This window comes from Capricornis sumatraensis, chromosome 22, assembly GCF_032405125.1.
Source record: "Capricornis sumatraensis isolate serow.1 chromosome 22, serow.2, whole genome shotgun sequence".
NCBI lineage: Eukaryota > Metazoa > Chordata > Mammalia > Artiodactyla > Bovidae > Capricornis > Capricornis sumatraensis.
In genome coordinates, this window is record NC_091090.1 from 34,249,970 (window position 1) to 34,271,966 (window position 21,997).

The window sequence follows — 21,997 nt, forward strand, 5'->3', positions numbered from 1 at the left end:
ATGTTCCCACGTTGTCAAAATCTCCAAAGCAAATCACTGCTCTGCTTTCCATTATCTTAGCTTAGTCTTTTGACTACCTGGAAGTTCATATAATTAGAATCGTATGGTATCCATGCTTTTGTTTTTGACTTCCCACACAACAGAAAGTTTTTGAGGTCCATCCATATTGTTGCACGGATCAATAGATTGTTCGTTTTCATTGATGAATGGAACTACATTTGGTGACTTATCACATTTTATCTATTTTTTCATTCTAGATTTTTCATTGTTTTTGGTTTTGTGCTATAATGAACAAAACCTCTGTGAGACTTCTCTCACACAAATCTTTTTTATGGACATTTGTTTTCATTTCTCTGAGGAAAATACATAGTAGTGTAAATACGCAATCATAGAGGATATGTGCTTAATTTTATTAGAAAGATGGCCAAACACTTTCCCAGAATAATTAAATCACTCTACATTTTGCAAGGAACATATGAGGGTGCCAGTTGCTCTCCATCTTTACTAATATTTGGTATTTTATGTTTTAATTTAGATATTTTAATGATTGAAGATGAAAATAATGAGCACCTTTTCATGTGTTTTTTGCCTTGCATACATCTTACTTTGTGAAAAGTCTGGTTTTAGCTTTTTGCCCACTCTTCACTCAGTTGTTTGTCTTTTCATTATTTGTACACATTCTTGATATATTCTGGATACAAATTTTTATATATATTGATTCATGGTTTTAATGATTCATGGGGTTGCAAAGAGTCAGACACAACTGAGTGAATTAACTGATTGTTTTATTGAATTTCAGTTAGATGTGGACAACTGAAAAGAAGGAGAAAAGACGATTTGAAGTGTCAAACATAAGATATTTTGAAAATTAAGTTTTACCTAAATTTACCTATTATGTAATCAGGATCATATTTGGCCTTTAGTACATATTTCCAAATTCCATCCCTGGAGGTTTTTATTGGGTTGGTAGAAATGTTTAAATAAGTTAAAATTTTTCACTTTAAGAATTATTTATTTTTATTAACTGAGTAAAAGGAGTAACCATAAAACTAGTCACTGTCATCTTACTTTCTAGACACAAGTCTCCTGAGTGCACCCTTTACATCCTTATTTCTCAGTGTATAGATGATAGGGTTCAACATGGGAGTCACCAAGTTGTAGAAGAGGGTAAGGAATTTCCCTTGGTCCTGAGGTGAATTATTTCCTGGTTGCATATACATATAGATAATATTCCCATAAAACAAGGAGACTACAGTGAGATGGGACCCACACGTGTTGAAAGCCTTCCTCCTTCCAGCCGCCGACTTCATCCTCAGCACCGCGAGGGCAATGTAGCTGTAAGAGATGAGGATGAGCGACAGGGGCACCAGAACGATGATCACTGACAGGATGAAAACAGTGCTCTCTACAGCCACTGTATCCACACAAGCAATTTTTATCAGAGCCGGCATCTCACATAGGAAATGCTTCACCCTGCATCTCCCACATCGTGGCAGTTTCATAGTCACTGGAGACATAACCAGGGAGTTGAGAAGTCCAACTCCCCAGGCCACAGACACCAACTTCCAACAGAGCTGAGGGTGCATGAGGACAGAGTAGTGGAGGGGCTTGCAGATTGCAGTGAAGCGGTCATAAGCCATGACAGCCAAGAGAACACATTCTGTGCCGCCCAGTCCCAGGAACATGAAGAGCTGGAGGGCGCAACCCACATAACTGACGGTCTTGTCTCGGCTGCCTAAGTTGAAAAGCAGCTGAGGGATAGAACTGGTGGTAAAGCAGAGATCCAGGAAGGACAAATTAGTGAGGAAGAAGTACATGGGTGTGTGAAGGCTGGGGTCTAAGCGGGAAACCAGGATAATGACAGCATTGCCCACCAGAGTCACAAGGTAGAAGATGAGGACAAACACGAAGAGGATCTGCTCTAGCTTGGGTCTGTCTGAGAAACCCAACAAGATGAAGCCTTCCTGGCAACTCTGGTTCATCATGACAGAGGATAATCAGAACACATCTGCAGGGAAGCAAATAGCAACACATTTTAATCTTCATGAAGCAGGCTAAGGAATTCACAGAGAGAGGTGGGTCATATCAAATAATTATGTAAAATAATTACTTAAAATTTCAATATTCCATGTAGATATAGATTATGTATTTTAGGAATACTATCTTTTGTTTATTCTCTTTCTTTTGGATCCCCTCAGTTACAATTATTGTGGAATATTAGGAAAACACAGATATACATGAAGGATAGGAAAAGATTACCCACATCCCAGAAACAACCACACTGCAATATTGATTTATTTCTTTTCATTCTTTTGAGTATATGTAATTTATGGCATATATAAATTTATGGCATATTTCTGCCCTTATGGCAGAAAATGAAGAGGAACTAAAAAGCCTATTGATGAAAGTGAAAGAGGAGAGTGAAAAAGTTGGCTTAAAGCTCAACATTCAGAAAACGAAGATCATGGCATCTGGTCCCATCACTTCATGGCAAATAGATGGGGAAACAGTGTCAGACTTTCTCTTTTTGGGCTCCAAAGTCACTGCAGATGGTGACTGCAGCCATGAAATTAAAAGACACTTACTCCTTGGAAGGAAAGTTATGACCAATATAGACAGCATATTAAAAAGCAGAGACATTACTTTGCCAACAAAAGTCGGTCTAGTCAAGGCTGTGGTTTTTCCAGTGGTCATGTACGGATGTGAGAGTTGGACTATGAAGAAAGCTGAGTGCTGAAGAATTGATGCTTTTGAACTGTGGTGTTGGAGAAGACTCTTGAGAGTCCCTTGGACTGCAAGGAGATCCAACCAGTCCAACCTAAAGGACATCAGTCCTGGGTGTTCACTGGAAGGACTGATGCTGAAGCTGAAACTCCAATACTTTGGCCACCTCATGGGAAGAGTTGACTCATTGGAAAAGACCCTGATGCTGGGAGGGATTAGGGGCAGGAGGAGAAGGGGATGACAGAGGATGAGATGGCTGGATGGCATCACCGACTCGATGGACATGAGTTTGAGTAAACTGTGGGAGTTGGTGATGGACAGGGAGGCCTGGCGTGCTGTGATTCATGGGGTCGCAAAGAGTCGGACACGACTGAGTGACTGAAGTGAACTGAACTGAATTTAACAAAATATAAATAATAGTGTGTTTATAAATTTTATATTTTACATTTCCTTTCATTATTTTACATTGTGAAAATTTGCTTTGGTTTTAAAGTTCTGCAAAAATAATCATTAATGTCTGTATAATCTTCCTGTAGCTGTGTCATCATTTCTCCAATCATTGCTCTATAGTTAATTGTTAACAGTATTTCTAATATTTTAAAGGTCTTGATAGAGAGATTATAGAAGTACCTGTTTCACTGAACTCTAAAAGCAGCTTATTTTTCCTTAAATCTTTGGCAGTTGTTTGATGTGCATGTGTTCATGCTTAGTCATGTCTGATTCTTTGTGACCCCATGGACTGTAGCCGGCCAGGTGCTCCTCTGTCCATGGAATTTTCCAGGCAAGAATACTGGAGTGGATTGCCATTTCCTTCTCCAGAGGACCTTCCTGACCCAGGTGCTCTCTTGCATTGGCAGGTGGATTCTTTTAGTTTGGTCCCTGCCCACACCGCCTAATCTCATATTGTTTAAACTGGGTGATATTAGCTATGAAGTTGATTAATTTTTGATGCTTATTAGCCTTCTAAATTTGGGAAAATGTTTGTCATTGAGCTAGTATGTCACATATCATAGAAAATTCTATCACTAAAACTTGAAAGTGATGGTTTACTTGACAATGAAAATAGGAGTACAAGTTGTTCTTTTTTTTTTTTAACTCATTGGAGTTTAAGACACACCCTTTCAATTTTTATTCAAAAATTTAATCCATAACAACACATAAATTATTTTGTTATTGATGGGATTCTTATTTCTAATACTTTATTTTGGAATTCTTATTTTCTTTATTTACAAATATATTCTCTTGTATTTCATAAAAGTTCAGTTTTATGAAATTATGTAGTTTTCAATGAATACTGTATTTTAAAATTTTCTTTCTTTTATGAATGAAGTGCATAATTATATTTTTAACTGGATATAACTGTGAGGCAGACTTATAGTTCTTTAGTTACATAAATTGTAAGATAGTTATCATTTTATATCAATAGAGACATATGTATAAAATGATATAAAGATTATAAATGATATAAAATAGAATGATATGATTTCATTTATATCATTTAGAAAATTATATATAAATTTTAATTCTATCATGTTGCTTTAAAAAATATGCTTTTTTATCCACAAGAAAAGACTAATTGTCAAATTAAAAACAGCCAGATAAATCACTTTTTCATGTTTAAAACCTATGGATCAATTCAAAAGGCATAAGCATGTGTTGTATAAAAACTTTTCAAGAAAAATCTCAAAATACTTTCAGTTCTTCCTAGAGCCAAAAATTCCCTTGATTGCTTTAGTAATTAAAGAAGTAAAAGTTTTAGGTTTATTTGAATGTGTCAGAAACACTTCCAAAATCAGAGAGTTTAAAATGCTCAAAGGTGGTTTTATGATCTGACATATAACAGGACATTTCTCAGCACCTTAAATTAATAAATTAATAAAGATATTTCCTGTACTCTATGTCCAGAATATGGTGTTTGAGTCAAAAGACTGTCTCAATACTCTGTGTGTTGAGCTATGAAATAATTTTATTGCCTCATAAGGTTGATGTGAAATTACAGCTTTCAGTGCCACCTCTCCCTCAGGTGCTTAAAGAGTTTATGACTCTACCAGATACCACTTCAAATTGTTACTGTAACTAGTTCCTACTATAACTAGTGATGTTCTCTGGCCAAACAAGTATAAAACAAGATCCGGGAAGGATAAGAAAGAGTGAAGGAATCACATCTCCATCTCCACTTCTACACCACTCTCATACACATTGATCTTTTACACACCATTACACGTTTGTGAAATACATTGCACATCATAAACCATGTTAGATGTTTGCTATTATGATTACAAACAGAAAAATCAGGTCTATGTTACACATGATTAAGAAGAGAATCTTTCCCATGCTATTTTGGGTATAAATAATAGCAGTGATATTACTAAACAGTTTTAGCCAGTTTAAATTAATTAAAGCTGTAGAGATGGCCTAAGAAGAAAACTTAAAAAATATTAAAAATTTATTTGCCTATTTATTTATGGATACATTGCATCTTTGTTGCTGTGTGTGGGCTTTCTCCAGTTGTGGTGAGTGGGGGCTACTCTCTAGTTGGGTTGCTTGGGCTTGCCACTGCAGTAGCTTCTCTTGTTGTGGAACCTGAGCTCTAGGCACTAGGGCTTTAGTAGTTGTGGCACAAGGGCTTAGTTGTCCCCCAGAATGTGGAATCCTTCTGGACCAGGGATCAAACCTATGCCCCCTGTATTGCAAGGCAGATTGTCAACCACTGGACCACCAGAGAAGTCTCCTGAGAACAAAACTTTTGGCTGAAAGCTATAGTCCAAGTGATTTTAAGAGACTTCTACTAATACATAGATTGATACAGCCTCAGATCAGGAAGGAGAAGGCAATGGCACCCCACTCCAGTACTCTTGCCTGGAAAAATCCCATGGATGGAGAAGTCTGGTAGGTTGCAGTCCATGGGGTTACTATGAGTTGGGCTTTCAATTTTCACTTTCATGCACTGGAGAAGGAAATGGCAACCCACTCCAGTGTTCTTGCCTGGAGAATCCCAGGGACAGAGGAGCCTGGTGGACTGCCGTCTATGGGGTCGCATAGAGTCGGACACGACTGAAGCGACTTAGCAGCAGCAGTAGCAGATCAGGAAGTTCAGATTATGATCTTTGGAATAAGAATTACTGAAAATATTTATATTGATAAATACATATTCAGCAAATATTTATTGAACCCTTGTTGTTTGCCAAACACTGTACTGTATGTCAGAGATAAAAGATTACTAAAATAGATAGCAATTTACTTCACTGATTTATAGTCTAGTGGGAAAACACTCACACAATTAAATATATAATGATTATCAGTGATACTAAGCCCTTACACTAGTACTGTGTTATTTTCTTGGGCTGCTTTATTTAATACTAATATCTGAATTTGAAGGATTTAGGCATTAAGTAACTTACCAAGGGTACATAGCTGGGAAGTTGTGGATGTGGAATTTAGATTCAGGTTTGTTTGACTCTCAAACCAAGTTTCTAAACACCATGGGACTAAAACCGAAATTTAATGTATTTACTCAATTCCCAAATATCACCTGTTGGATGCAGTTAAGATGGATTGAGTGCTCTGAGTCCTTTAATCATGATTTAGTCCCAATCAAAGAAGAATGTCAAAGTCTATTCAAGATAAATCAAGTTAAGGAAATGTCACCAAAAACTCAGTCTTCTCAAACAAATTTTAAAAGCATAGCTATGAATTAGCTCAAAGTTTGCTGGATTTTAAATAGAAAAGTAATCAATTCAAACATAATGTTATATATGGTGGTGGCAGTTTAGTTGCTAAGTTGTGCGAGCCTCTTGAGACCCCATGGACTGTAGCCCACCAGGCTCCTCTGTCCATGGAATTTTCCAGGTAATAATACTGGAGTGGGTTGCTATTTCCTCCTTCAGGGAATCTTCCTGACCCAGGGATCGAACTTGCGTCATGGCTGAGCCATCAGGGAAGCCCAGTGTTATTTATAGACCAAGATAAATTGCTAAAAATAGCCTTTTTGGAAAACTAGATATTGCAAGAACAACCAAGAACAATTATTGAAAAGACTTTCAATTATTTCAATTAGTAATAAAATAATTTAAATAATAAGAAAACAAAATTTCAATTATTACAAGAATGATGTGACATAACTTGTTTTCCAGTAAAAATAGATAAAATATGCAAAAATCTAGATTCATTTTAATATTTTAAGTCAATAATTATAGCCAGAATATATATTATGTGGCACACACACACACATGGATACCATTGGTTGCTCCTGTTTTTAAATTTTTTTTAATCTAATTTTTTTACTTCTTCTTATTGAACATTAATCTTTATTAGACAGCAGGTGGGTGGAAATGTGTTCAGACATATGGGGAGAGCTCTGGTTTTTCTCTTAAGCAATCTTGCTAATCTGATTTGCCTTCATTTGTGATGGGTTTAGACGTTACAAACCTAAGGCATGATGTTGACAAGGCATGAGTTAATTGCTGACAAGAGGTGGGAGGTGTAGGATAGGAGGAGAAGTGGAAGGAAAGCAAGACAGAAAGTAGTTATAAATGTGGTGAATCAAAGTATAGAAACAAGTATATCAGAAAAGTTACACAGTCAATGGAAGAATGACAATAACAATGAAATAGCTGATAGTATTGGTTAAAGCACCATCAACAGATACTAAAATTGGTAGATCAAGGAATCAAGGTATAAGTAAGGTTTAGAATTAGTAAATTGAGCCAAACAAGAAAGAGTTAAAAATTCCATCTTTGGAATGTGCAATTTGATGTTGGAAAATACTGTATAATTTTTTTTTCTGTTATCGACTTTTTTTCTACTTCTTATTGCGTTAATTTTGTGTATATTATTTTGATTAAAATATCTGTTTTAAAGCAAAAACTTATAATCTAGCTCTTTAGAAAAATATAGATGTAAAATATGTGGCTCAAAATAGTATATTAGAACAATCGTTCAAACCATGGCTCTACCCCTTACCAGTCTTATGACCTTGATCAAGATACATAACTGCTGTTTTCACTTTCCTTTTCCATGAGATAAGAAAGGTAACGTACATATCTTATGGAACTTTAGGATGAAAGAATGAAATTATATGTGTAGTTATATTGGATAGCATATTGAACTGTGTCATAGCAATGTAAAAAAGACTACTTATTGTTTTAGTCTAATTATTATTTTCTTTAGCTTATTATCTTTCTTTTTTATTCCGTTGTCAAGTCTTTTCTCTTCCATTGTGAAATGGAACCCAAGAGAACATTTCAAAATTGGCATGGACAGAAATATCAAATGCTGTCAGTGTGTTGCACAAAGAAAATAGCAAAATCAAGAACAGCTCATATTGCCAAGCACAAATCCTGAGTGCTAGTATTGACATTTCTCATATTTTGGATCCAATTAACTTCATATATTATTCTGAGTGATATGTTTTTTATACTTGCCTCAAATACCATTCATATGCTGATGGTCACCAAATCTTAGATTTTTATTCCAAAATATAGACCTGCATATTCTACCTTTTTCTGAATATTTTTACTTGAGTGACTAACAGTTGAGAAATAGATAGCATTGTGATAATGATCCTAGACACTGGAGCATGGTTTCAGATTCTAGCAATGCTGTTGAATAGCTAAGGGATTCCCTGGTGGCTCAGACGGTAAAGATCTGCCTGCAATTCGGGAGACCTAAGTTCAATCCGTGGGTCAGGAAGATCCCCTGGACAAGGAAATGGCAACTCACTCCAGTATTCTTGCCTGGAAAATCCCATGGATGGAGGAGCCACTGAATAGCTAAGAGACTTTGGACAAGTTACTTAAACACTCTGTATCCAACTTTATAATCTGTAAAATGGGCATAATAATAGTTCTTCAGAGAGTTGTTTAAAGAGTTAAATAAGTTAGTATTTGACATACTTGAAAGTGAGTCACTCAGTCATGTCCAAGTCTTTGTGACCCCATGGACTATACAGTTCTGGAATTCTCCAGGCCAGAATACTAGAGTTGGTAGCCTTTCCCTTCTCCAGGGGATCTTCCCAACCCAAGGATCAAACCAGAGTCTCCTGCCTTTTAGGCAGATTCTTTACTAACTGAGCTATCAGGCAAGCCTATATATACACACACACACACATATATATATATATACACACTTTAAATTTGTTTGTTGAGTTATTTACCAGGACTTGAGTTTATCAGGCAAACTGAGTCTAGACATGCCCAGATACATCCCAAACAGAGGGGCAACCAGGTTTCAGCTTTCACAGAGATTGTTGAGGCTATGGGAAATTGTTAGGCTCAGAAGAGCAGATAAATTTTAAAGAACTAGTATGAAAATCTGGATGTGAAATAGGTTCTGAAATTTGGGAACATGGTATGTAATGTGCTGATGGATGACGCTGACTTGATGTTCTCCTACTCTTGGTATGTCTCCATATTCTCACTTTTTGCAAAAGCAGCAAAGAATAATGAGCAAGGCCACTTTGGTCAGATCAACCTTAATTTAAAGTAAGGCTCAGCCCTGGTTTGTAGCTGTGTAACCTTCAGTTCAGTTCAGTTCAGTCACTCAGTCATGTCCAACTCTTTGCGATCCCATAGGCAAGTTATATTCACATGAGTGTCCTCAACTGTCCATTGAGATGAAAACCATAGCAACAATATCCCTCACTCTGGAGTAAAAATAAAGAAGCTAATTTATGCATTGTTTCTTATTCTGCCTGTACTGTGCTTAGTCACTCAGTCCAACTCTTTGCAACCTCATGAACTGTAGCCCACCAGGCTCTTCTGTCCATGGGGATTCTCCACGCAAGAGTACTGGAGTGGGTTACCATTTACTCCTCCAGCGTAACTTCCCAACCCAGGGATTGAACCCAGGTCTCCTGCATTGCAGGCGGATTCTTTACCATCTGAGCTATCAGAGAAGTCCTTTTGTTCTGCCTAACAATATCAAATACCTACAGATTTATTACTATCACAATAGTTACATTCCTTGTAAGTGTTCCTGTCCTCATGTAGCTCAAGAACTGCTGGGTTTTAAAGAAGGGTTACTTGTTGTGTTTATATGCAGCATCTGTTTTTTTTTTTTTTTTTTTAAATATCCAGTCATTTGTTTCATCTAGGCAGTATACTGGAACTAGAGCAGTAAAGTCAACTGTGTTATTCAACTGGAGTTAGTGAGTTTGGGGTCTTATAATGTTGGAAGTAGAGAAATGAAGAATATATCTATTTCAAAGTCCCGTTTGCCTGATCATATCGGCACTCCTGTCTTATTTTTTTTTTTCTTTTTCTATTACTATCTGTTCCACTGCAAACAAATATAGTACTGTTTGTCTTTCTAATTTTAAAATTTATTTTTCATCAATAATCTTCTCTTTATTTATAATTCATTCAAAATTTCCAGTCTATATTCAAAAACCTTTGGCAGTTTAGTCAACTAACAAGTAGTCATTCCTACTTGTACAGAATGAAAGCTTGAGGTATATTTAAGAAAAAATAAAATATAAATGTCTACCATATAACTGACACTATGAAAATTTCTCAGGATAATATGACAAACAATATGTAGATGATCCTTGCCTTCACAGAGCTTGTAGTTTAGAATGGAATGCAGAGAACAATATGGTAACTGTAACAGTGATATAAAATGTCATTAGAAGGTGTATAAGACTTAGATGAGGTACTTACCTAAAACCCAAGGGATAAGGGATATTTATTGGAAGAAGTAGTACCTCAGATAAGAGCTTTAACATGAGAGGACTAGAGTCAAGGAAAAGAGTGGCACATGGGAGAAGCTGAAATGGCTTGGTATTGTGGAATGTGATGAGGGAATGAAATTCACTCAAACTGGAGAAGTAATAAACGCTAGTGTATGCATGGTCTTATAGTTCATGTTAACAAATTCTGTCTTTGTGTTAAAAAAGAGAGGAGTGCTAAGTAATTTAAAGTAGTTGTTGCAGAAACCAGTACTCGAGAAACCAATCACCACACTCAGAGAGCTCGAGAACTCAGGTTTATTATGCTGGTGGGCCCAGATGAGTTAATACTCCAAGCTCAGAGCCCCGAACAAAGGGGTTACAGAGTTTTTATAGCCAGATTATAGTGGGTAACACCAGCTGTTAAGAGGCTGGTTTAAACTAAAGGGTTTTGCATGTGCAGGAATAGCAGTCAAGATGGGGAGGGGGATGCCTGACCTTTACATGGACAAGCATGATTAATCAGGGTTGCAGGGGCTGGGCAACTGCAAAGAGCACAACAAGGGTGAGTGAGATAAGCTCCAGTTCCTAGAATTGTAAGTCCCCACTTTCTGAGACTATGTGACCTACATGATCCAGACTTTACAAGGAGCAAGCTGAGTTACAGAGGCAGAAGGAGCAGGATATTATGTAAAGTTTTAACTTTTCCTCTTCACAGTTACATGACTGAATTTGGATTTTAGAACTTATTCTGGCTGCAATGAATTAGAAAAGAGCAATATTGGAACATAGGAGACAATCTTGGGATGGCTACAGTTATCTAGGTGAAAAATGCTGGTGATCTGTTATTCTGTGAAAGCTGCAAGAAAAAGAAGTGTACATGCCACTATATACAAAATAGATAACTAGTAAGAACCTAAGTATAGCACAGGGAACTTTACTCAGTACTCTGTAATGACCTATATGGGAAAAGATCTAAAAACAAGAGGATATATGTATAACTGATTCACTTTGCTGTATACCTGAAACTGATACAACATTGTAAATCAACTACTGGAGAGAAAATCTGCAGCACTGGGAGATTTATCAGATGAGAGATGACACAGTGATGAAGCAGGGTCTTTATGTTTGTCTGGTAGGCTGCACAGATGCTTAATAAAGTAGGAACACAGAAGGAAAGGAGTACCTTTGAATTAGTGGAAATAGCCAATTTTATTTGGGGCCCAGGTAAGTGTAAAGTTTCTACAGAACCTTGTAGTGAAAAGGCCCAAAGGCATATGGACATCTGCATCCTTTCCAACTTATGAAATCACTTTTGTTCATATATATTATGTATATATACATGATATATTTGTTTATCTGGAAAACAAAAAGAACTTTTAGAGACTTTTCAATCTTTTTAAAAAATTAAAAAGACATCCATTTCGGCACGTATTAAGGCAACACGATCCATAGAATATTTTAAAGATTTAGGAAAGTATTTTACTACATGATTTATTTTTATTTTGCATTTGCTTATGATTAGAGTTGCTGATCACACAAGGTACATGAATTATCAATCTGTTTAAGAAGTTTAAGATCGTTGCTTTGTTCTCAAAACTGAATCTGATGTGAAAAAACGAGTCACCAGTCCATGCTTAGAGTTAAGAATTGCTATTGCTAAGTCACTTCAGTCGTGTCCGACTCTGTGTGACCCCATAGATGGCAGCCCACCAGGCCCCCCAGTCACTGGGATTCTCCAGGCAAGAACACTGGAGTGGGTTGCCATTTCCTTCTCCAATGCATGAAAGCGAAGGCACTCAGTCATGTCCGACTTAGAGACCCCATGGACTGCAGCCCACCGGGCTCCTCCATCCATGGGATTTTCCAGGCAAGAGTACTGGAGTGGGGTGCCATTGCCTTCTCCGATAGTTAAAAATAGCAATGTACAATAAAATTAATAGACTACCAGTATCAAAATAAGAACCTCATTCCACTTTAGCTTGAATTAGTGAAATCTTAAACTGATAGAAATTTTATCCAGTGGAATGAATCAGTTATTACTGATAGTTTTTCAAAAGTCTGAAAGATTTTGTCTGTTTATATCAAGTTTCCTTAAAGTATTCTAAACTAAAAACATTTTGAAATATATTTTACCTATATGCTATATCAGCACACATGGATCTTTGGCAAATAGAATATTAACATTATCTAAACAAACAAAACCTGATGATTTTTAGTATAACTATACATTTCTGACATCATAATTAGCAACAGTTAGTAATTGTTATTTATGAATGTATAGAATTCTTGAAGTTGGGTAAAAGTTCTGTGTTGGAATCCAGGAATCTGAAATTTATCTGGAATTTCATAAGCCTGGAATTTTTTTTAGTACTTCATTTGTTTACATGAATTCTACTTCTATGATTATATATTATCAATTACATTAAAAGTTATGTTCCAATCTAGTAGTTGCTTCCTTATGCAATTCTCCCTACTGCCCTCTTTTTTCCTAGATATGTCAAAGAAAAATATAGTCATTATAAACCATTAATACCATTAAATATGACTGCCAATTATGCTTTTATGGTTAGGAAACAAGTAGACTAGCATAAGAAAAAAGTTATTGTCAAAAATAATTAAATTATTAAAATAGAACTTGCCTTCTCTTAAAGTATCCATGAGGAAATATTGTCAGGATTTACTTCTGTTGTAATTCTTCTTCTCTCACTATTTTTTCCTTTCTTCTGAAAATTGGTTTTAATTCTTGGAAGCTGATTTGTGGTTTCTGTTCTTGAGGATATTTGCCCTTCTGTCACTTTACCTTGAAACTTGCTTCTGAACTTGCACAGATAATTCTTACAAGGAGGCCGGTGTGAGAGAGCAAACACTCACTAAACAAGTATATGGTTTATACCTACAACCTGGGTCTCAGTCACTTTGACCCTCAACTTGTGCTGGGTTCCATGATCACTTTCCATTTGTGAAGCCCATGGTAGGCTTCAGCATATTGCATACCAGGAGTCTGAGATCAGACCTTCAGACTCCTAAAGGACTACTCTAAAGTAATAGAGACCATTTATACTTTAAAATGTTCCTGAACTTCTCAAATTGGAGATCTAAAAATATTTTACTATCTTCGCTGAAGCCTTTGGGAATTCATATTCCAGTGAAGCAATTAGACAACTTTGCTCTTCTGTCCAGAAAGGAAAACCAGTGGGACATATGTAAGGTAACTAAAATCTGCACTTCCTTTAGTCTTTGAGTATTGGAGAGGAGGGAAAGGGGGCACTTGTTTTTATATTGGATAAGAAGTCTATCTCCTTGAAGTCATCTTTAAGGCTGAGAAGACTTAGTCAGGCCTGAGACAATTCTAAAAACAGTTAGTGTTCTTTTAGGTGCCAGACATTTTTGTTCTTTTTTTAAAGTATATTTTAGCTGCTTGCTATTGCCCCGTGGCATGTGGGATCATAGTTCCCTGACCAGGGATCAAACCCATGTGCCCTGCACAGGAAGGTGGATTCTTAACCGCTGGACCACCAGGGAAATCCCCAGAAGTTGTTTCAAAAACGTTTTGATTTTGTCATGATTTCAAACTTACAGAAGAGTTGTAATACTATTTGTGTTATTGTTTAGTCTCGAGTTTGTGTCCGACTCCTTTGCAACCCCGTGGACTGTAGCCCACCAGTTTCCTCTGTTCATGGGATTCTCCAGGCAAGAATAGTGGAGTGGGTTGCCATGCCCTCCTCCCGAGGATCTTCCTGACCCAGGGATCTAACCCAGGCCTCCTGCATTGGCAGGTGGATTCTTTACCACTAAGCCATCTGGGAAGCCCATACCTACAGAAAAGTCAGAGTGAAGAGAGTTACTGTGAACACTTTACCCAGCTTCCCATCATATAAGCGTTTTATACAACCACATTTCTCTGTCCTTTTGATATGTCCCTGCCATTCTTTGAACAATTCCTTACTTTTTAGCACAAACTATCCAGGTTAATCTTTTTAAACTTTTCAGTTGCATTTCTGGATTCAGCCATTTTTCCAAGGGGCCCTAACACACAGGGATAAGTAGCAATTTGCCTCCACTTTTTAAATACAGAATTCTTTGTCCAGTTTCCAGATATGTGCTGGTATTGAGAATCAAAAGAGATCACGGAGCTAAAAAGAGACAGTGCCCACTGAAGAAGGACAGCCAATGTCACAACACTCATAAACTGAGGCTTTGTATTGATCTTCAGTAACAATTTCAGCAGTTCCTTTCTAAATGGCACTCGTTTACCAGAATAACTGTGTACTGGGAAAATGGAAACTCTCAGAGTTTTCAAGGATTATTGTATAGAAGGGGTCAAGATAACACTGATATAAACAGACACAAAATACCATCATGGACCCTCTGTTGGAATGGAGCCACACATGAGCCAACTGATGAATGGAGTCCTGGCCTAAGTTCATCTTAAAATTTAGTCCCTATATAGCTCATATTTTTGATACTATTGCAAATTGTATTTTTATTTCAATTTGAAGATTTAATGCTGTTACGTAGAGATATAATTTCTCTATTGTTTAACTTCCAACCTTACTAAATCCACCAATTAGTTTTAATAAATTTTGGGGGGTTGATTCCAACACATATCCTATAGGTGATCATGGATCATCTTATCTACGGATAAGGACAGTTTTACTTCTTCCTTTCCGTGATAAATGCTTTTTATTTTTCTCCCTTATTGCACTGGCCAGAACCTCCAGGAGAGTACTGAATTGTAGTGGCCAGAGTTAGCATTTTGCCTTTTTCCTGACAGAGAAAAGTAGAGCTGGAGTTTAATGTTTTGGAAGCTGTTTTTCAGTTTGTGAAAGTGCCTTTTATTCTTATTTTACTGAAAGTTTTAATCATAAAAGAATGTTGAATTTTTATGCTTCTATTGAGATGACCATATAGTTTATTCTCTTTTTAGGCAGTTAGTATGGTGAATTATGTTGATTTTAAACTGTAAATCCATCTTTCATTCCTGTAATAAACTCTGATTGGTCAAGATATGTAGTTCTTTTTGTGTACTGTGGGATTGAATTTGCTAAAATTTTAAGGTTTTTTGCATCTATGTTCATGAGGGATATTGGTCTTTTTTGTTTTCTTATGACTTTCTGGTTCTGTTGTCAGAGTGGTGCTGGCCTTAAAGGATGAATTCAGAAGTATTCAGTCTGCTTCAGTTTTCTGGAAGAGTTTGTATAGAACTGGTATTACTTTTAACTAAATGGTAGAATTCACCAGTGAAACCATCAATTCCTGGAATTCTTTGTGACTTTTTAGCTTCAAATTCAATTTCTTAAACAGATTAAAGACTATTCAGAATCTTCTTGAACAAGCTTTAGATTGTATGTGTAGTTCAAGAAACCTTTCTCATGCCATAAATTGTTGAATTTGTTGGAATGATTTTTAGTAACTTTTTTTTTATTATCTGTAGTGTCTGTAATGATATCACTGGTTTCACACTTCATATTGGTAATTGTGTTCCCCTCACACCAATCATTCTGGGTAAGAGGTTTATCAATGTCATTGATAGTCCCAAACAACATGCTTTTGGTTTCATAGTTTAAAAATTTTTTTTTTTGTTTTCTATTTTATTGATTTCACTTCTACTGAAATTTGAAATTTTGTTATTTCCTTTTCTTCTGTTATTATTGAGTTTCTATTTGTTCTTATTTCTTAGTTCTTTAAAGTGAAAGTTGAGGATTTTTTTGGTATTCTTCAATTACATTTAATGTGATTATCAATATGCTTGCACTTAAATCTGTCATCTGTCATACTTATTGTTTCCTATTTTTTTATCTGTTTTTTCTTTTCCCCTCTGTTCCTGCTTTCCTTTTATTACTGATTGTTTTATAATTGCATTTATTTATTTTCTTTCTTGCCTTACTAGCTGTATCTCTGTTTCATTTACTAATGAGTAAATGACAACCCACTCCAGTATTCTTGCCTGGGAAATGCCATGGACAGAGGAGCCTGGCAGGTTACCATACATGGGTTGCAAGAGTTGGACATGAGCATGAATATATCTTTAACTTATGACAATCTGGCTTCAAATAATATTTTACCACTTCATCCATCTATTATGTTATTTTTGTCTTACATTTTACTCCTACATATATACCTTTAACTTATCAGAGTCTAACTTTCTTTAACTGGTTGAGATGAATCATTTCAAAGATATTCATTTTAGTTTGTAAACAGGAAGTCTAAAAATTAGGGAAGGACTTCCTTTTTTTTTCTTTTCTTTTTCACAAAAAGGTATCTGGACAGCCTCAGCTATGCATCACAGCCTTCTCCAGAAATGACTGCTGAGATAAGTGTTAGTTGCTCAGTCCTGTCTGACTCTTTGCAACCCCATGGACTGTAGCCCAGCCATCCTCTGTCTATGGAATTCTCCAGGCAAGAATACTGGAGTGGGTAGCTATTCCCTTTTCCAGGAGATCTTCCTGACCCAGGAATTGAACCTGTGAAGTGAAAGTGAAGTTGCTCAGTCGTGTCCGACTCTTTGTGACTCCGTGGACTGTAGCCCACCAGGCTCCTCCGCCCATGGGATTCTCCAGGCAAGATATCTTCCCGACCCAGGGATCGAACCCAGGTCTCCTGCATTGCAGGCAGACGCTTTAACCTCTGAGCCACCAGGGAAGCCCACTGAACCTCGGTATCCTGCAATGTAAGCAAATTCTTTACCATCTAAACCACCAGGGAAGCCTTAAGGCTTCCTTAACTATCCTGTTTTCCTTTCTGCTTTCCCCAGCAGTAAGTTTCCAGGGCTAATGAATTGGAAATTGCTTGGACTTTAATACTGCTAAGTCGCTTCAGTTGTGTCCGACTCTGTGCGACCCCATAGACTTCAGCCCACCAGGCTCCCCTGTCCTGGGATTCTCCAGGCAAGAACACTGGAGTGGGTTGCCATTTCCTTCTCCAATGCATGAAAGTGAAAAGTGAAAGTGAAGTTGCTCGGTTGTGTCTGACACCTAGCGACCCCGTGGACTGCAGCCTACCAGGCTCCTCCATCCGGGACTTTAATACTATATTCCTTAAATAAGAACATTTAGTTTTATTTATTCTTTAAATAATAGCATATTTCTGAAGTCCGAGAAATAAGGACAAACTTCCCTAGTAGCTCAGAGGTTAAAGTGTCTGCCTGGAATGCAGGAGACCCCGGTTGGATCCCTGGGTTGGGAAGATCCCTTGGAGAAGGAAATGGCAACCCACTCCAGTACTCTGGCCTGGAGAATCCCATGGAGAGAGGAGCCTGGTAGGCTACAGTCCATGGGGTGTCAAAGTCGGACACAACTGAGCAACTTCACTTTCACTTTGACTTTCATAGGTGAATAAGCTCCTATTTCCACAAGAATCCAAATGCCAAAGTATTCTAGATATCCTTGATTTGTGTATGTGTAGAGATGTGTATCTCAAATGTGAGAGAAACCATATATATGCCTATGGCACGAGAAATAGAACATTTTTCGACCATTTACTTTTTGATCTGTCTCTGCCAAAGACATGGACTAGGGAAAATAAGCTTACATAATATTGAAAAAAAAAAACTTAAAGCAACTGGATTTAAGATATAACTAAAAAGCTGTTCCCATTTTTCATGACTTGCCTTAGTTTGCTTTAGAGTCATGCTGAATTCTTTCTAGTTTTCTTTACTTCAGCATCATCCAACTCACTGTTATCGTTTCTGTTTATTTTATACAGTGTTCTATAAGAAAATTAGAGATACCAAGGGAACATTTCATGCAAAGATGGGCTTGATAAAGGAGAGAAATGGTATGGACCTAACAGAAGCAGAAGATATTAGGAAGAGGTGGCAAGAATACACAGAAGAACTGTACAAAAAGGATCTTCATGACCAAGATAATCACAATGGTGTGATCACTCATCTAGAGCCAAACATCCTGGAATGTGAAGTCAAGTGGGCTTTAGAAAGCATCACTATGAACAAAGCAAGTGGAGGTGATGGAATTCCAGTAGAGCTATTTCAAATCCTGAAAGATGATGCTGTGAAAGTGCTGCACTCAATATGCCAGCAAATTTGGAAAACTCAGCAGTGGCCACAGGACTGGAAAAGATCAGTTTCCATTCCAATCCCAAAGAAAAGCAATGCCAAAGAATGGTCACATTACCACACAATTGCACTCATCTCACACGCTAGTAAAGTAATACTCAAAATTCTTCCAGCAAGGCTTCAGCAATACGTGAACTGTGAACTTCCAGATGTTCAAGCTGGTTTTAGAAAAGGCAGAGGAACCAGAGATCAAATTGCCAACATCTGCTGGATCATGGAAAAAGCAAGAGAGTTCCAGAAAAACATCTATTTCTGCTTTATTGACTATGCCAAAGCCTTTGACTGTGTGGATCACAATAAACTGTGGAAAATTCTGAAAGAGATGGGAATATCAGACCACCTAACCTGCCTCTTGAGAAATCTGTATGCAGGTCAGGAAGCAACAGTTAGAACTGGACATGGAACAACAGACTGGTTCCAAATAGGAAAAGGAGTACGTCAAGGCTGTGTACTGTCACTCTGCTTATTTAACTTCTATGCAGAGTACATCATGAGAAACGCTGGACTGGAAGAAGCACAAGCTGGAATCAAGATTGCCGGGAGAAATATCAATAACCTCAGATATGCAAATGGCACCACTCTTGTAGCAGAAAGTGAAGAGGAACTGAAAAGCCTCTTAATGAAAGTGAAAGAGGAGAGTGAAAAAGTTGGCTTAAAGCTCAACATTCAGAAAACGAAGATCATGGCATCTGGTCCCATCACTTCATGGCAAATAGATGGGGAAACAGTGGAAACAATGTCAGACTTTATTGTTTTGGGCTCCAAAGTCACTGCAGATGGTGATTGCAGCCATGAAATTAAAAGACACTTATTCCTTGGAAGGAAAGTTATGACCAACCTCAGTTCAGTTCAGTTCACTTGCTCAGTCATGTCTTGACTCTTTGCGACCCCATGAATCGCAGCACGCCAGGCCTCCCTGTCCATCACCATCTCCCAGAGTTCACTCAGACTCACGTCCATCGAGTCCGTGATGCCATCCAGCCATCTCATCCTTGGTCATCCCATTCTCTTCCTGCCCCCAATTCCTCCCAGCATCAGAGTCTTTTCCAGTGAGTCAACTCTTCGCATGAGGTGGCCAAAGTACTGGAGCTTCAGCTTTAGCATCATTCCTTCCAAAGAAATCCCAGGGCTGATCTCCTTCAGAATGGACTGGTTGGATCTCCTTGCAGTCCAAGGGACTCTCAAGAGTCTTCTCCAACACCACAGTTCAAAAGCATCAATTCTTCGGCACTCAGCCTTCTTCACAGTCCAACTCTCACATCCATACATGACTACAGGAAAAACCATAGCCTTGACTAGATGGACCTTAGTCGGCAAAGTAATGTCTCTGCTTTTGAATATACTATCTAGGTTGGTCATAACTTTTCTTCCAAGGAGTAAGCGTCTTTTAATTTCATGGCTGCAGTCACCATCTACAGTGATTTTGGAGCCCCCCAAAATAAAGTCTGACACTGTTTCCACTGCTTCCCCATCTATTTGCCATGAAGTGATGGGACCAGATGCCATGATCTTTGTTTTCTGAATGTTGAGCTTTAAGCCAACTTTTTCACTCTCCTCTTTCACTTTCATCAAGAGGCTTTTTAGCTCCTCTACACTTTCTGCCATAAGGGTGGTGCCATTTGCATATCTGAGGTTATTGATATTTCTCCCGGCAATCTTGATTCCAGCTTGTGCTTCTTCCAGTCCAGCGTTTCTCATGATGTACTCTGCATAGAAGTTAAATAAGCAGAGTGACAATATACAGCCTTGACGTACTCCTTTTCCTATTTGGAACCAGTCTGTTGTTCCATGTCCAGTTCTAACTGCTGCTTCCTGACCTGCATACAGATTTCTCAAGAGGCAGGTTAGGTGGTCTGATATTCCCATCTCTTTCAGAATTTTCCACAGTTTATTGTGATCCACACAGTCAAAGGCTTTGGCATAGTCAATAAAGCAGAAATAGATGTTTTTCTGGAACTCTCTTGCTTTTTCCATGATCCAGCAGATGTTGGCAATTTGATCTCTGGTTCCTCTGCCTTTTCTAAAACCAGCTTGAACATCATGGAGTTCATGGTTCATGTATTGCTGAAGCCTGGCTTGGAGAATTTTGAGCATTACTTTACTAGCATGTGAGATGAGTGCAATTATGTGGTAGTTTGAGCATTCTTTTGCATTGCCTTTCTTTGGAATTGGAATGGAAACTGATCTTTTCCAGTCCTGTGGCCACTGCATTAATATATGATATTTATTTTTCTCTTTCTGACTTACTTCATTCTGTATGAGAGGCTCTAGGTTCATTCACACCTCTACAAATGACCTGATTTGTTATTTTTAATGGCTGAGTAATATTCCATTGTTTATATACACCACATATTCTTTATTCATTCATCTGTTGATGGACATGGACATCCATGTTTGGTTGCTTCCATGTCCTGGTTATTGTAAACAGTGCTGCAATGAACATAGGGGTACATGTGTCTTTTTGAATTATGGTTTTCTCAGGGTATATGCCCCGGAGAAGGTGATGGCATCCCACTCAGTACTCTTGCCTGGAGAATCCCAGGGACAAGGGAGCCTGGTGGGCTGCCATCTATGGGGTCGCACAGAGTCGGACATGACTGAAGTGACTTAGCCAGCAGCAGCAGCAGCAGCAGCAGGGTATATGCCTAACAGTGGGGTTGCTTGTATAGTAGTTTTATTTTTAGTTTTTAAGGAACTTCCATACTGTTTTCCACAGTGATTGTGTCAATTTACATTCCCACCAACAGTGCAAGAGTATTCTCTTTTGTCTTCTTTAGTATTGATGCTTGAGTTCTTTACAGATTCAGGATATGAGTTTTTCCTATCAGCTATATGGGTTGTAAGTATTTTCACAGTTCATTACACAGTGACTTGTCTTTGGATATTCAACTGTGTGTTTTGGTGATCAGAAGTTTAACACTTTAATGAATTTTAACTTAACATTTTTTGTATATTGTCAATACTTTTGTGTCCTGTTTAAGAAGTCTTTATTTGCCCAAGGCCATGAAAAAACTTTCTATATTATCTTTCCCAAGCTTGAGGTAGATTGTCCCCAAGATGTTCACCACCAATTTCTTTCCTCTGAACATAGCACTTAAACTTTCTCCCTATAGGGTAGGTGAGGAGACAAGGTTATACTGCTCAGGAGGACCTGAAATCTGTTAATAGTTACAACATGGGGAAGGGAAGGATGATAAGGGTCTGGTTTTTTCATTCCTGCATTCCAAGACCCTCTTTGGTTTTATCTATTCTTTCATCCTTGCGTCACCACAGACTCTTTAAAAGATAACATTCTTTCTTAATCTTGTAAGAGGCCATGACTAAAAAGGGTTATTTCAAGGTTTCACATGGGGAAATTTTTAGGGTGACATAACATTTATATGGCACTATGGTGGTGAGATCCAATTCTAAGCCTTCTCTGGGCCGAGGAGTCTAGGTTTGTCTCTGCCTAGTAAGAATCCTCCTGCCCTTCCTGTGTGTGTGGGAGAGGAGAGAATGTTTCTGTCTGCTTCTTCTCAAGAGCAGCCTTC

At 37.7% G+C, this 21,997-nt stretch overlaps 2 protein-coding genes across 3 annotated transcripts in view; one reads left to right on the forward strand and one right to left on the reverse strand.

Moving 5' to 3' along the window:
* The window catches only part of LOC138069278 (zinc finger protein 184-like), a 1,142,341-nt gene that overhangs the window by 746,414 nt on the left and 373,930 nt on the right, over nt 1-21,997 (forward strand). The gene's annotated exons all lie outside the window — the stretch shown is intronic.
* On the reverse strand, nt 1,065-7,742 carry LOC138069307 (olfactory receptor 2W3-like). Of its 2 annotated transcripts, XM_068960560.1 has the most exons (2): nt 7,713-7,742; nt 1,065-1,964 (listed from the first exon to the last, which is right to left on the reverse strand). In XM_068960560.1, exons 1-2 carry the CDS (start codon nt 7,740-7,742, stop codon nt 1,065-1,067), a joined length of 930 nt encoding a protein of 309 aa, XP_068816661.1. The 2 variants fall into 2 exon arrangements, with proteins under 2 accessions (XP_068816661.1, XP_068816662.1); XM_068960561.1 differs by lacking the exon at nt 7,713-7,742 and having other exon boundaries at nt 1,065-2,000.